Raw genomic sequence first — 13,583 nt, forward strand, 5'->3', positions numbered from 1 at the left:
GGCGTTGGCGACCTTACAAGCTTATAACCGTGCTGCGGTTTCCGGAAGTTGGGGATGCTGGAAGTCAGATGATGATGACGCAGCTTGTTTGGCACAGTTGTTAGTATGTGTTCCCGGCCTAGCTCCAAAACTATAGGGCCAAATCGACGGAATGGAAACCTCACAACCGTTAAAAGACGCTGATATCGAGAAAACTGGTCATCTGTTTTACATAAATTCCGCCGACACAGCAGCCAAAATTAGCGACCTCATCGCAATTTGCAACAAGGTTCTACATCTTCGCAGGATGATCAATTAAGGACCTTGTAAATGGCACATGCGCTAGCGAAAAAACGCGTTCAAGCAACGGCTCCCGAGGCAGTCAGTAAAACAACGCATAGTGCTAAAGTTTCCACTTATCCAGTCCCTCTCTACCACAAAAACTCATACGAAATTTTCAGTAACTTCAACAGGCTTCAACAAATCAGGTCGATTTTCTTTTTATTTCCAGTCAACTGCGTGATCATTAGCGGCAATTGCTTGATGCCGAATTGAATGAGGACAGTAACGCTGAGTTTGATTTCCCTCACCTTATTTCTGACTTCATAATATGTGAGTTCTAATGAAAGTCGTCGAACGAAGCCGATCGGCTGGTCGTCTGAGGTCGGACAACGCAGTTCTTGAGTGACGGCTCGCCGAAGTGCTCGAATTTTGCAATTTCAAGTTTGTGAGAGGAGTATATGTGACGAGCCGTCACCGAAAATTTGACGAAGATGAAGTTATGTCCTCCGCGCGCTCCGCACACTCAAAACAGAGCGCCACGCGGCAGAAGTGCCGGACATCTTGGGGGCAGAGTAATGGCTCGTGGTGGCCGCCGTGCGTTCGAGCAATGATCTTAACAATCATGTGGAACTCAGTGAGCCTCAATCCTCACAAGTAAAATATACTGTGCACGCCGGATCACAAAGGAAATGACCCCGCGTCGCCCGCGTCTAAAGAGATTTAGTTCACGCATTGCAAAACTTCCGTTTGAGTCCACGACTCATTGCCGAAACAAGCGACAGTGGGGAACCAGGGATGGAAGTAAACCAATATGACCAGTGGGAGACGACAAACCGCTCCGAGTAAACCGGAGGCGTTTTTTGCATAATGCCAACAACCATCTACGACATTTGGCTTCAGCCACCATCGTGACGGACTAGCATGGGAGCGAGGGCAGGACACCCGTGGAAAGTTCTGTGGGTTGTACACGCTCTCTGTTACAGGTCTCATTTAGTTTGCTGCAGTGTTCTAGCTTACACATAGCGTGTCGACCGCTTAATATGGCTGTGTGATTACGAGCGCGGTTCCCCGCAACGATAAGCATGGAACGCCTTTGAATGCTCCCGCGCTTGCACCACAAAGGCGTGGTTGCCTACTACAAAGCAAATGCGGAGATGGGGACATGCCTTGGCTGCCGAAGCTATGACGTTTGTCGAGTCCTGGATAATTTCAGATCCCATCAGAGCAGACTATACACTAAAAAGAGGCAAGCAAATGGTGGGGCAGGCGATGGGCTACTAAACGCGCCCGAGTACGTCTATTCCTCACTACGGCGGCCGAGAACCAGCGTTGGCTGACGGCGGCACAGGGTTGTCGATTTTGTGCTTTGCAAGTCTCCTATTAGAAAAGAATTCCTCCGCTGTGGCTCCTTCCTAATAAGACGGCACAAATATTATATGCGTCTTGTACTCTGCAATCGCAACATGCGACTGCACCAAGTAAATGAAAAAATAGGTTTTTCATTATAGGAGTTTCTTGATCACTTATGTAAATTATGTGAATTCCATCGGTGCTCAAAAGATGTATTGATGAAACAATAGCATCTACATTCTATTGCACTGTCTTCGAACATTTCTTTATGGCTTCGCTGAAGGAACCTATTCTGTAGGTGCCGTCATCTTCGTATTGGTCACGCTCCGAGTCTAATGTCGATGTAGAAATACAGAAATTTTCTTTTGATCACTCGAGTAGCTGACATAGCAGGTGGTTTAATCTGTGTATTTGCCCTTTGAGCCATTCCAGACACTAATGCTGAACACTTTAACAGCAGTCATAGTGAATGCCATTGTCATTTTTCTCATTGTGCTTTCAGATATCCTCGTGTATCCAAGACTACTCGAAAGCCGGGCTGCAAATGCCGATTTACTGCTGCACGTTCGCGCTGGCCTGACGCTCAATCTTCGTAAAAGTTCAATACTTGCAAAAGACTTCACCATTGCATCAGCCAGTGCCCCGGTTTCAGAAAAAATTGTCGTAAGTTTCGCTGCTCTGAATGGATCGGATATTCCACGATCATTACTTATGCAGCGCTGTTATGGTCTCCCCAACCTGAGCAAATGTTGAAACAATTTTCGCGCTAATCCGTAGTCTGAGTCAACTCTTATGAAAGGAAAAGCTGTAATACACCCGAAAGTAGCTCTAATCTCCAGAGGAAATTCGTAAGAGTTCTTTTCTGAAAGAAAGCTGCGTCCCTTTAGGAAAATCTATCCACGACAGCGAGTACCACCTTGAAACTACTAATGTTTGGGGCCGTAGCTTCGGTTCTGCTGTCGTGGGAATGTTTTATTCCGATGAGAAGATTTCCCTCGTAAAAGCCAGAATGCGAGAGATAGATAGAAGGCAGTGGTGCTACCCAGAAAAGTCCCTGGTTGCCTATTACACTTTAGAAGAGGAAAACAAACACGCTAATACAACACAATTTAATAATCTAAATGACACGAAGCTTGTTTGAATTCACGAGGTAGCAGCAGTAGCTATTGACAGGAGTGCAGCCTCATTGTCTGTGCCCGTTAGCTGTCTGCGTCACGGGGATATGTGTATGATACTTGTCGAGGGAGGAAGGTGGATGAGAGGTACATGGCGCAGGAAAGAACAACGTATATAAAAAAATTCGGCAGAAACCATCTCACGATAACTGTCGACGGTAACCCGTTTGGCACTGTATCAATATGGCGACAAAACGGGATACCGGCGCCGAAACAAATTATGTTATGCGTGTAGTACAGCGGGATTCCTTTTTCGGACATCCCTAAGGACACTCGGCGCCATCTACCGTGGCCGCCGCGAAGCCTGCATGGCTTCCGAAATGCAAGGCGCGCCGATGCGTGCGAAGACTTAGAAACGCGTCATGCGGCAACCGGGTTCCTCTATGGCACTTCTTTTTGCACGCGTTGCACAACATAGTAGTATTGCCGTGAAGTCCGCACGTGGCCTCCGACACGAGAAGCGTGGTGCGCCAGTGCATGCGAACGCTCAGAATTGTTCTCTCGCTTGCCACACACACAGCGCAAACGCTTAGGGAGCCAAGTTGGCGAGAGGTTCTTTGAAAAGCTGCACTTACCCAGAGCGTTTGTGCTGAATAGTGAGGTTTCTGTCCTTGAGGAAACCTTGTGACGGAGATTCCACTCCGCTCAGCATCGAAGAAAATTTACTGAGCCTTTTCGATATTGCAGAATGGAACATTCCCATTCGTACGTACCAATTTCCTCAAGCTGGCGTCAAAGACGTTCAGTGAAGAGCGCCACACACCTAATAACACATGCCCAGTAACCCAAGTTGGCATCAGAGAGGTTCATTGAAGACTAGCACAGGCATATACACAGGCATATATACACATATATACAGCATATACACAATGCTCCTATTCGACGTCAAAATGCTTCATTGAACAGCGGTACCTACCCAGTCCTGCATTTGCAGTGACCCTTGTCGGTGCGAAAGAGGTTGGTTGAAAAGCGGAGCAAATGCACACGAGGTTACATACTCAGTGACCCACGTTGGTCCGACGGTTGGTTTAGAACCTTTTTCCCGCCGCACAGCAGTCCGACGCACTACCTATTCGATAATAGACTACCCAGTGACCCAGGTATAGGCGGAAAACGGTTACATACATAAATACATACATACAAACACACATAACCCTCGGAAAGTGTATAAAGTACCCTAAAAACGCTAATGCCTGGAAACTCCTCGCAAAGTTTAAGGGCCCTTCATCATAACCGATTCCATTGGTGGCAACACTTCACGTGTAGGCCACCCTGACGTTGAAGAGGTTAGTTAGTTAGTTAGTTAGTTAGTTAGTTAGTTAGTTAGTTAGTTAGTTAGTTAGTTAGTTAGTTAGTTAGTTAGTTAGTTAGTTAGTTAGTTAGTTAGTTAGTTAGTTAGTTAGTTAGTTAGTCAAATGGGGTTCAATGGCGCAAAAGCGGCTGAGGCTATGCTGCGCCAAACACGGTGTTTTAAAATCCAGTTTATGAAGGAAAAGGCTTTGTTAGTCTATATTTTATGTAAAAAGCCAGTGTCATCTAGAAACTTACGGACTTCACATAATGGTACTAGTGGATCATCACCTAAAATTAGAGCAGGGTGTAAAGGTATGTGTAGTTGATATAATTTCTGCAAAAGTGTTCGTCTGTGTGTTACAGTCTCCATGCATGTGAGTAATGTGTGCATAACTGTTAGTGGCTGTTGACATTTCTCGAGTGTTGGTGTGTCTTCTTTCGTAGGTAATTGTGCGTGAGGTGTGTGTGCCCAATGCGTAGTCGGCATAAAACTACTTCCATGAACCGCTCCTGGTGATAGCATGACTTCCACTCGCCAACTATGGGTTTCGTGAGATGTAGCTTGTTGTCGGCACAACGGTCCCATTCACGCTGCCATTTTACCGTTAAGGCTTTTCTAATTGCACGGATGCTATCATTATATGGGAGTGTTGTGTTTGTAATTTTCTTGTGCGCTGCCATCAATGGATATCTATCAGCTGCTTCGTTACCCGGTATCCCAACATGGCTTGGGACCCAGCAGAAACGAATTGACCTTCCGTATTTGTTAAAAGCCACCATGTTTATTATGTCTCCAATCAGGGGTTCACACTCAGATTTAAGATGTAGAGCCTTTAGTGTGCTTAAAGAATCTGTGTATATGACTGCATTTTTGTGTTTATCAGCGATAATCTTTTTTGCAACAACCCATATAGCGAAAACTTCGGCCTTGAAAACAGAGGCGTGTTTTGGCAATCGAATACTTTTATCCCAATTTTCCACTACGACCCCCACACCCACGTGCTCTTTCGTTTTAGAGCCATCAGTGTAATATTGCATGTTATTTTGATATTTGTCCTGAAGTGTACGGAATTCTTGTGTGATGTGTTCGCATGGGGTGTCTTTCTTCTTTAAATATGTCAATGTCCAGTCACATAGCGGTTCAAAATCATACCACGGGGGCAAACGCTGTGGCTTTCTGGCAACCTGGAGGACTTCGCAAGGAATGTCATAATCCCGAACATATTTCTCATATCGCAGGACAAGCGGTTTAATCATGTTTGGTTTATTTGTATAGTGTAGGCGTGAGTTGCATTCTGTGAGGATATTGTAGCATATGTGTTGTGGTGATGACTTAATCCTTAGTACGTAGGAAAAAGTGAGCAATGCTCTGCGCTGACGTAATGAGGGTTCATTACACTCAACATATAAACTTTGAATAGGTGACGTTCTGTAGGAACCACTTGCCAGTCGCAGTCCAAGGTTATGTACTGGATCAAGTCGTTGGATGTAGGACTGTCTGGGTGAGCCGTAAACCACGGAGCCGCAGTCTAAAAGGCTACGCACAAGAGACCGGTAAACACGTAAGAGGCACGTTCGGCCGGAACCCCAGTGCTTGTGTTACAAAATTTTAAGGATATTTAGAGCTTTATTTGCTTTTGTCTTTAGTGTTTTAATGTGAGTTAGGAAGTTAAGTTTGGTGTCAAAGGTAACTCCTAAAAACTTATGGTCTTGTTTCACCGGCAATATGGTGTTCAATTTTAGGACTGGATTGCTGTGTAGCCCTCGTTTCTGTGAGAGCAAAACAGTAACTGTTTTCTGTGTGAAGAAACGGAAACCATTTTTGTTAGCCCATTGTGTAAGTTTATTTATTGTCATTACAAGCTGCCTTTCACAGGGTGGCAAATTTGAGGCGCGGCAAGCTACTTGGAGATCGTCTACGTAAACAGAATGCATAAGAGACGACGGTATAATTTTATTAACTGAGTTCATTTTTACTATAAAGAGTGTCGTGCTGAGAACACAGCCTTGTGGAACGCCATTTTCCTGCGTAAATGTATGAGAATATACTGAACCCAGACGTACCTGAAACGTTCTATTAGACATAAAATCAGCTAGGCACTTCAGCATTTTACCACGGATGCCGAGGTCAGCCAGGTCTCTTAAAATTCCATATCTCCATGTGGTATCATAGGCTTTTTCTAAATCGAAGAAAACTGCAAGACAGTGTTGTTTGTGTAAAAATACATGTCGAATTTCATGTTCAAGACAGACAAGATGGTCAGTGGTTGAACAACCCTTTTAATATCCACGCTGGTGGGTGTCTATGAGGTTTCTTGATTCTAAAATAAATGAAGGTCTTATATTGATAATGCTTTCATATGATTTTGCCAAACAGCTTCTGAGAGCAATAGGTCTGTAGCTGATTGCGGATGTTGGGGATTTACCGGCTTTTAGAAATGGAACTACTATTTTTTCTTCACTCTTCGGCATTATACCAGATTCCCAGATTCTGTTGAAAAATTTAAGGAGAGCGTCTACAGATGCCTGAGATAGATGAGCCAGCATGGCGTAGTGAATACGGTCGTTACCTGGCGCTGTTGTTTTCCCTGCAGAAAGGACTCTGTTTATTTCTTGTTGTGTCAGGGGGGAATTGTACGGTGCATTTGACGCACCAGTAGTGGGCAGCTTCTGTTTTTCAGCAGACTGTTGTATTGTAAAAATTCGTTTCTATAATTCCCTGAACTGGATACATCACGGAAATGTTCGCCAAGTATATCTGCCTGTTCTTGTATTGTTGTTTGTGTGCCTGGACATGTAAGTAGTGGAATTGTGTACGATGAGTACTCTCCTCTAAATTTTCTGACCTGGTCCCACATTCGTTGTGATGTTACTGTACTGTTGATTGAAGATATGTATTTGTGCCATGATCATTTTTGAGCCTGTCTTATAATGAATCGTGCTTTGGTTTTGGCTTGTTTGAAGTTTAAGAGGTTGCAATAGGTGGGGTACCTCCGTAGGGTTCCCCAGGCCTTATTTTGGTCTTTTTTAGCCTTGGTACACTCCTTCCTCCACCAGGGGTTTAGCTTTTTGCTCACAATACCCGATGACTGGGGAATCGCCTTTTCTGCCGCTGAGATTATTACCTCAGTGATTTTTTTGTTAGGTTCATGAACGCTTAGGTCTGGCGAAAAGACATCTTCCAGTGTCGAATTTTCCGTAAAGAACGGCCAGTTAGCGAGCTTTAGTTTCCATCGGCGTGGCCTAGTGGTTAAGGTTGGTGGTGATGATAGGAGTTTAATGACGGCTGGAAAGTGATCACTACCATATGACGTGTCGAGGGCCTCCTACTTAATATCATTAAAAAGTGATGGTGAGCAAACAGCTAAATCTAAACAGCTAAAACTGCGGGCAGTTGGTGAAAAGTACGTCGGGGCATCTGAATTTAAAAGGCAGATATCATTGGATAAGATAAAATCTTCAACCAGCTGTTCTCTTTGGTCAGTTTTGACGCTGCCCCAAAGAGTACAATGAGCATTAAAATCCCCTACTAAAACAAATGTTTCCAGTAATTGATTTGTTAAATTTTCTAATTGTTTAGTAGTAAAGTGGGTGTGGGGTGGAATATACAGTGAGCAAATGGTGATGGTTTTGTAAGATAGAATGGTGACAGCTACGGCTTTTAAAGATGTATTCAATTGAACATTTCGGGTAGGAGTGCCACACTGCACGAGTATAGCCACTCCGCCTGACAAACGGGTGGAACATTCGCGGTGCCTTCGGACAACGGTGAAACCTTTGAGAATTTGACAATTTTTTGGACCGAGATTTGTTTCCTGAAGACATACAGCAACTGGTGAAAAGATGTTGATGATGTCTTTGATGTCACCTACATTGTGTATGAGACCTCTACAGTTGCAATGGATAATAAAAGCAATTTTGAAATTGAAAGGTAAGAATGGCACTACGGAAAGAATAAGAGGTGAGCTGTTAGGTGACACGGATTTTAAAAGGCCCATACAAATGAGCGATAACCTTTAGGTTATCGCTTTCTTATTCTGAGTGGTTATTGGGATTTTGTCCCTCTTACCGCGCTCGAGAGAGCGCTTGTCCTTTCGTGTCAATGACACCGGGGTTTTTGCGTCGACCTTTATCGCTCTCTCTGAGTCGCTGGAGGTTCGACAGTTAGGCGCCGAGACACGTGTCTCGGCCCTTGGTGTTCGCTTGAACTTAGGGCCCTGCGGGACTGGTGTCTGCAGGGCGTTTGAAAAGTATGGAGCAGCGTCGGCTGCTTCCATCATGGGGGCGGGAGGGGTCACTGCGGGACACCTGCGCGTGGGCTCGGAGGACTCCTGAAGCCTCTGTGACGCTGCCCCCATCTGCGTCACATCGGCGTCACTTCTTCGCGAAAGGTACGATAGCCGCTTTCTGGCTTCATAGAACGAGATTTTTTCTGTGACTGTTAGAGCAATTACTTCTTCTTTTTTCCAGCAAGGGCAGGACCGCGAATAAGCGGGATGATCTCCCTTGCAGTTGACACAAAGTGGCGCAGAGGTGCAATTGTCAGTTTGGTGATCGTTCGAACTGCATTTAGCACAAGTTGTTCGACCACGACATGCATCCGAAGCATCTCCGAACCTTTGGCATTTGAAACATCGTCTGGGGTTCGGGATATATGGTATAACATTTACCTTTACATAACCTGCATTTAGCGAGGTAGGCACTACGCTTGCTCCGAAGGTGAGTATAACATGTTTTGTGGGGATTTCTTGGTTGTTCCTACGGATGACAATTCTTTGGACTTTAGTAACATTTTGTTCCTGGAAACATTCCAGTAGTTCTTCGTCGCTCAAGCCAATAAAGTATTCCTCTGACATCACTCCCCTGCTTGTATTAAGTGTTCTGTGTGGTGAAAGTGCCACTGTTGCGTTACCAATACTGGTAAGTTCTGTGAGCTTTTGCGCTTGTTCTTTGTCATTTAGTTCTAGGAGGAGGTCCCCGCTAGACATTTTTGAGGCTTTATATGAAGGTCCAATTTTTTCCTTTGTCCACAAGGTATGGAGAGAGCATTCTCACTGGCACGTTGTTTTTGCTGCGCAGTACATAGAACTTGGGAAATCATGGAGCGTTGCTCCGAGAAGAGAACTGGAACGTTGCTTCGGTGCGGCATCTTTTCACACGCCGATCATAGAGAATGAGGCTTGCGCTGCAATGGGAAAAATGTATATGTTCGGCAACAGCGCGGACCGCCCACCACGGAGCCCAACGTGGGGAAGCCGCAGAGCTTGTGTACAAGTCTGCACGACGCCAGTCGTACGCCGTCACTATAACCAAATACGGTGTACCCAAGGTAGTATAGCCACACAAGGTTAACCCTTGCCGCCGTGGAGAAAGGAAGTAACTCGAAGAGAGAAAAAGACAGGAAAGATCAAAAAGTGAGAGATAAAGACGAAGGTTTGAGGCGAGAGAGAGAGACAGGAAGAGGCCAGTGCCCATTTCCCCCGGGTGAGTCAGCCCGGGGGTGCCATCTACGTGAAGCAGAGGCCAAAGAGGTGTGTTGCCTCCGCCGAGGGGCCTTAAAGGTCCGAACACCCGGCATCGGCTCCACCCCCAGGATCCCCCTTTCCCCGGACATGGCTAAGCCGCGCACGGACACGCAGGAGGGTCCAACCCTCATTTGCTCGGGTAGGTGGTGTCGCAACACACCAAACGCCTGCTGACGCAGACGCCCCTGCAGGGACGTCGAAGGGGACCACGAGTGACCGCAAAATAGCGAATTCTGAGTGAGCGCATCGTGACTTAAGAAAGGAATTAGTCGCGTGCCAGAATAGGCAGAGGCCCACCGAGAGAGGGCAAAGAGCCTCCTCTTTATCACTTCTGGACATGAGCGCTACCTTTGCTGGCGGACGAGCAACTATCATTTCGTGGTGCTTTATGTAGCCTCGTTAAGTGTACGCCCAAAGTGAACTTCTCAATTTTCCCTTCCCAAAAACCAATTTTGTTAGCAGTGTAGCTAATTCCATACTTATCCCTTGGATCTACATCTCTACCGTATCATGTTACATCTAGAACCACGCAGAAAAAAATTACGCAGATTGAACGCGCACCTTGGGGTATATATGAAGTGAAGCTTTCCTCAATTAGTCAATCAGCTGCTGTAAACTTGTCAATTTTATGCCTGCGTCTTTGGCGCGAAAGAAACTAGCCCGTGCACACGTTCCTTCGCAGACTCGTGATACGCAATGTGAAACATGCGGCGATCGTCTCAAAGACCTGGTGGCCGTTGGCACAACACAAGTATGCGTGTGATTGTGGCGAAATGGTTACAGCGTCGGGCCCCTGTGCTGGGTGGTCGAGGTTCAGATCCAGTCATCGCGCACGTAATTTAGTTTTTGTTCATCTGCCGACTATTTGAAAAGGCAGCAACAGCAGGGCCCGGTCATGAAAATCCGGGAGGATTTCCCAAAGTAAGCACGGGACATTAACAACGTGGAGTTCGCAGTGCAGAGATGACCACGAAGTACTCGCGCACTGGAGAACGACGTGGGGGCAAACGTGTCTGTCATTCCCTGGACCCGACGTCAAGCCAGAGCAGACTGGCCTTCAACACCGACCAGCACAGATTGCCTGCACGTTCCACGAGTGTTTCAATACTTCGGCACGGTGCCCGGACGGCGAACACCGCGTTGTTTGCACGGCGTGCTTCTAGATATATTGGGACAAGGCTATAGTTTTAATCTCGTTTCGAATTGCTCTTTCAGCTCAACGGATCCGAACTCGAGGAGCACTTGTACCACGACAGCGAGCACCGTTCTTCTCTTCTAGTCATGCCACGCAAAAACGGGGTAGAGGTGGTGAGTGATGACTTGTCGTAATAGGTGTTAAATATTGCTATCTTACTCATAAAAAACTTTGTGGAACGTGGTCAATTGACCTTTTCTGTTCTGCAAACGATGACACTAATCAGGCATTTTAAACGGCGAATACCTTCAGGCGACCCTAGCCACTCATCAAGAACGAGTTCATTAGAGTTGAAGGTCAGCTACGGTATGACTGTTGTATGGGCTCAACTTAATTTTCGCCATCGAAACATCATGGGCACTTCTCCCATTCGCTTTATATGGCACTGCAGACAATTGGATTGTTCTTTCACAAATTCGTTATCAAGACTGGAGTGCACAGTGGCGATCCCAGCGCTCGCGTGGATAGTTTCTGCTGGTCACACTGTGCGTGGTTACTGCTCGAGGCGTCACCAGAAAATAAGCTGCAGTGCTGCGAACTACCTGCAAAGCTGTTCTCGATCAATATTCGAGTGCTTTACTCGCGCAAATTATCGGTGGCGTCGTTCATTTTATTAAAGGCGATCGTTTTGTTCACGGTGAAGAGGAAGGTTTAGGGCAGGGGCTCCTATATAAATACATGCGAAGCGAGCAATCGTTGTCTTGGCATCCACTGCACCAAATTTGATGAGGTTTATCCCATTTAAAAGGGAAAGCTTAAGTCTACTGACTGTCGGTAGCGAATTTCCGCTTTAGGCCGTCAATGTTCAATGAAAATTGTTGACAATCGCAAATTTTCCATAGACGAGACTATCACGTTTAAATCTCTGTAACTCAGCGATGAAAAACGATATAAGAAATCTGGGAAGTGCATCTAATAGTACATCTAAAGCGGTCAAAATTGCAATATTACACATGATTCTCAAATTTACCACTGAAATGTGTGTCATGCTTTTGCAAAACCCTTGTAAACAATGGAAATATTCACGTAAAATATAAAGTGATATATCTAATGTGTCGGCTTTGAGTGCTGTAATGAATGCAGTTTACAAAGCTGCGATACCTGTTCTTGGTGTAGAGCTACAAATTTGCAAAACTCCTGCATCTATTTTTAGACTTGCCAACTTCTGAAAATCCTTTTAAAAATGTCAAATTTTATATGTTCTGTATATAGAATTCTCTATTATAGCATATATATATATATATATATATATATTTGGTTAGTGCATCAGCATTTTTCTGCGAAGTAAACTATTTTTCTCTTGGAAGGTATAGGGCGAAATCTAAAACAGCTTTTCTTGTGTGTTGAAAACATGCCCGAACTCGCGCTCAAATTATTCGAAACAGCATCCAGTAAAAGCGGTTATTAGATAGACTTTGAATTTCGCTTTTGCCAATCGGTCTTTGTTCTCTGCTTCACGATTATTAACTTTGTCTAATCACAGCGGCTCTGAACCCTATTGCGATATTTAAGGTTTATTAGTGCGGCGGCCGTTTGCACACCTGAAGAAAATGAAAAGTGAGTGACTTGTAAAGGCCTGATCTGTCCTGAACTATCTGCTTGTGTTTGTAACGGAACTGTGGTTACAATTATTCCTTGTATTTCAGCGAGGAATCTTGAACGCTCAACTAAGGATTCGCCCAGCTGTCTTTGCCCAACGTTCGGATGAAGGTCTCATTCCGCACGAAGTAGTTATGATCGAAGAAAGTCCACAGATGCCCTCGGAAACAGGTAAGCGCGAAATATCACTGACAGCTATTCAATAATTGTTCACACAAAAGAGCGCAGACTGGAGACTGTACCGGAGGCCTTTACAATTTTTCAGCGCTTCCACGAAAGCAGGCAAATTCGAGGCTAGAGTACATTTTCCTACAAGCTTCAAGTAAAAAAGTAGCAGAAAACAAGGTTAGCGCGAAATTACAATACGAGTGCTCACTTCAATTCCTAACCGGCTGTTCGGCTCCCTTTGTAGATAGCTCTCTTGTTTCATATTACCATTCGATTTTTAAGTAATCCTGCAGAGGGTCATGTGCAGCGCCTAAGTACTAATCGACTGAGATCCATTTGACTTACTTCAGTCAAGGGGCGACTCACTTAAAGACAACTTTGAAAGGGTGTTGCACCCTCGCAGAACTTACAGTTCTATTATTGCCAATAGCATTCTTTCCCTATTATCTATCTATCTATCTATCTATCTATCTATCTATCTATCTATCTATCTATCTATCTATCTATCTATCTATCTATCTTGTTCGCCACTATATGGTAATTATATTGCCCCCCATTCGTGATTATGCCACCGTTGTCATTCCATCATCATCATTGCGCCGTCTTCACACGGTGTCTGTTGTCATACCTGTATCGTGCATCATACGTATCATGCATCCGTTGTTAAACCATCGTCATGCCGTCTTGGTCATGCCATTTACGTGAGTTGCGCTTCTTCATTTTGTTGAATTCATACTATTAACACGTGTACTTGTTTATCCTTCTTGGGTGACCGCTTTTCCCCAGCTCGTTTAGCGCAGGACGCATCTTCATGTGTCGGAAGTTTCTCGAATGTTATCCCTGGTTCTAGCCGTTGCCTGCTGTCACCGAACCTTGCGTAATCTGATTCCGAAAGTTTCTAGCGAGTACGCTAGAACCTTCGACGACTCCTGTAGAAAAGCCGACGCGCTTGACCCGTTGATATGATTTTCGACGGTCGCCGACTATGGTGGTCGCTATGGTTGTGCTTGAGTGTCA

General features: G+C 45.2%; 1 protein-coding gene across 1 annotated transcript in view; it reads left to right on the forward strand.

The window, feature by feature from the left end:
- LOC142563259 (venom metalloproteinase antarease TserMP_A-like) overlaps positions 1–13,583 on the forward strand; it is a 73,243-nt gene that overhangs the window by 26,258 nt on the left and 33,402 nt on the right. Inside the window, exons 4-5 of the mRNA XM_075673812.1 lie at positions 10,820–10,912; positions 12,446–12,569. Of these exons, the coding sequence (XP_075529927.1) occupies positions 10,820–10,912; positions 12,446–12,569 (217 nt within the window). The remainder of the gene's footprint in view (positions 1–10,819; positions 10,913–12,445; positions 12,570–13,583) is intronic.

The sequence above is a fragment of the Dermacentor variabilis genome, chromosome 11, assembly GCF_050947875.1.
Source record: "Dermacentor variabilis isolate Ectoservices chromosome 11, ASM5094787v1, whole genome shotgun sequence".
Classification (NCBI taxonomy): domain Eukaryota; kingdom Metazoa; phylum Arthropoda; class Arachnida; order Ixodida; family Ixodidae; genus Dermacentor; species Dermacentor variabilis.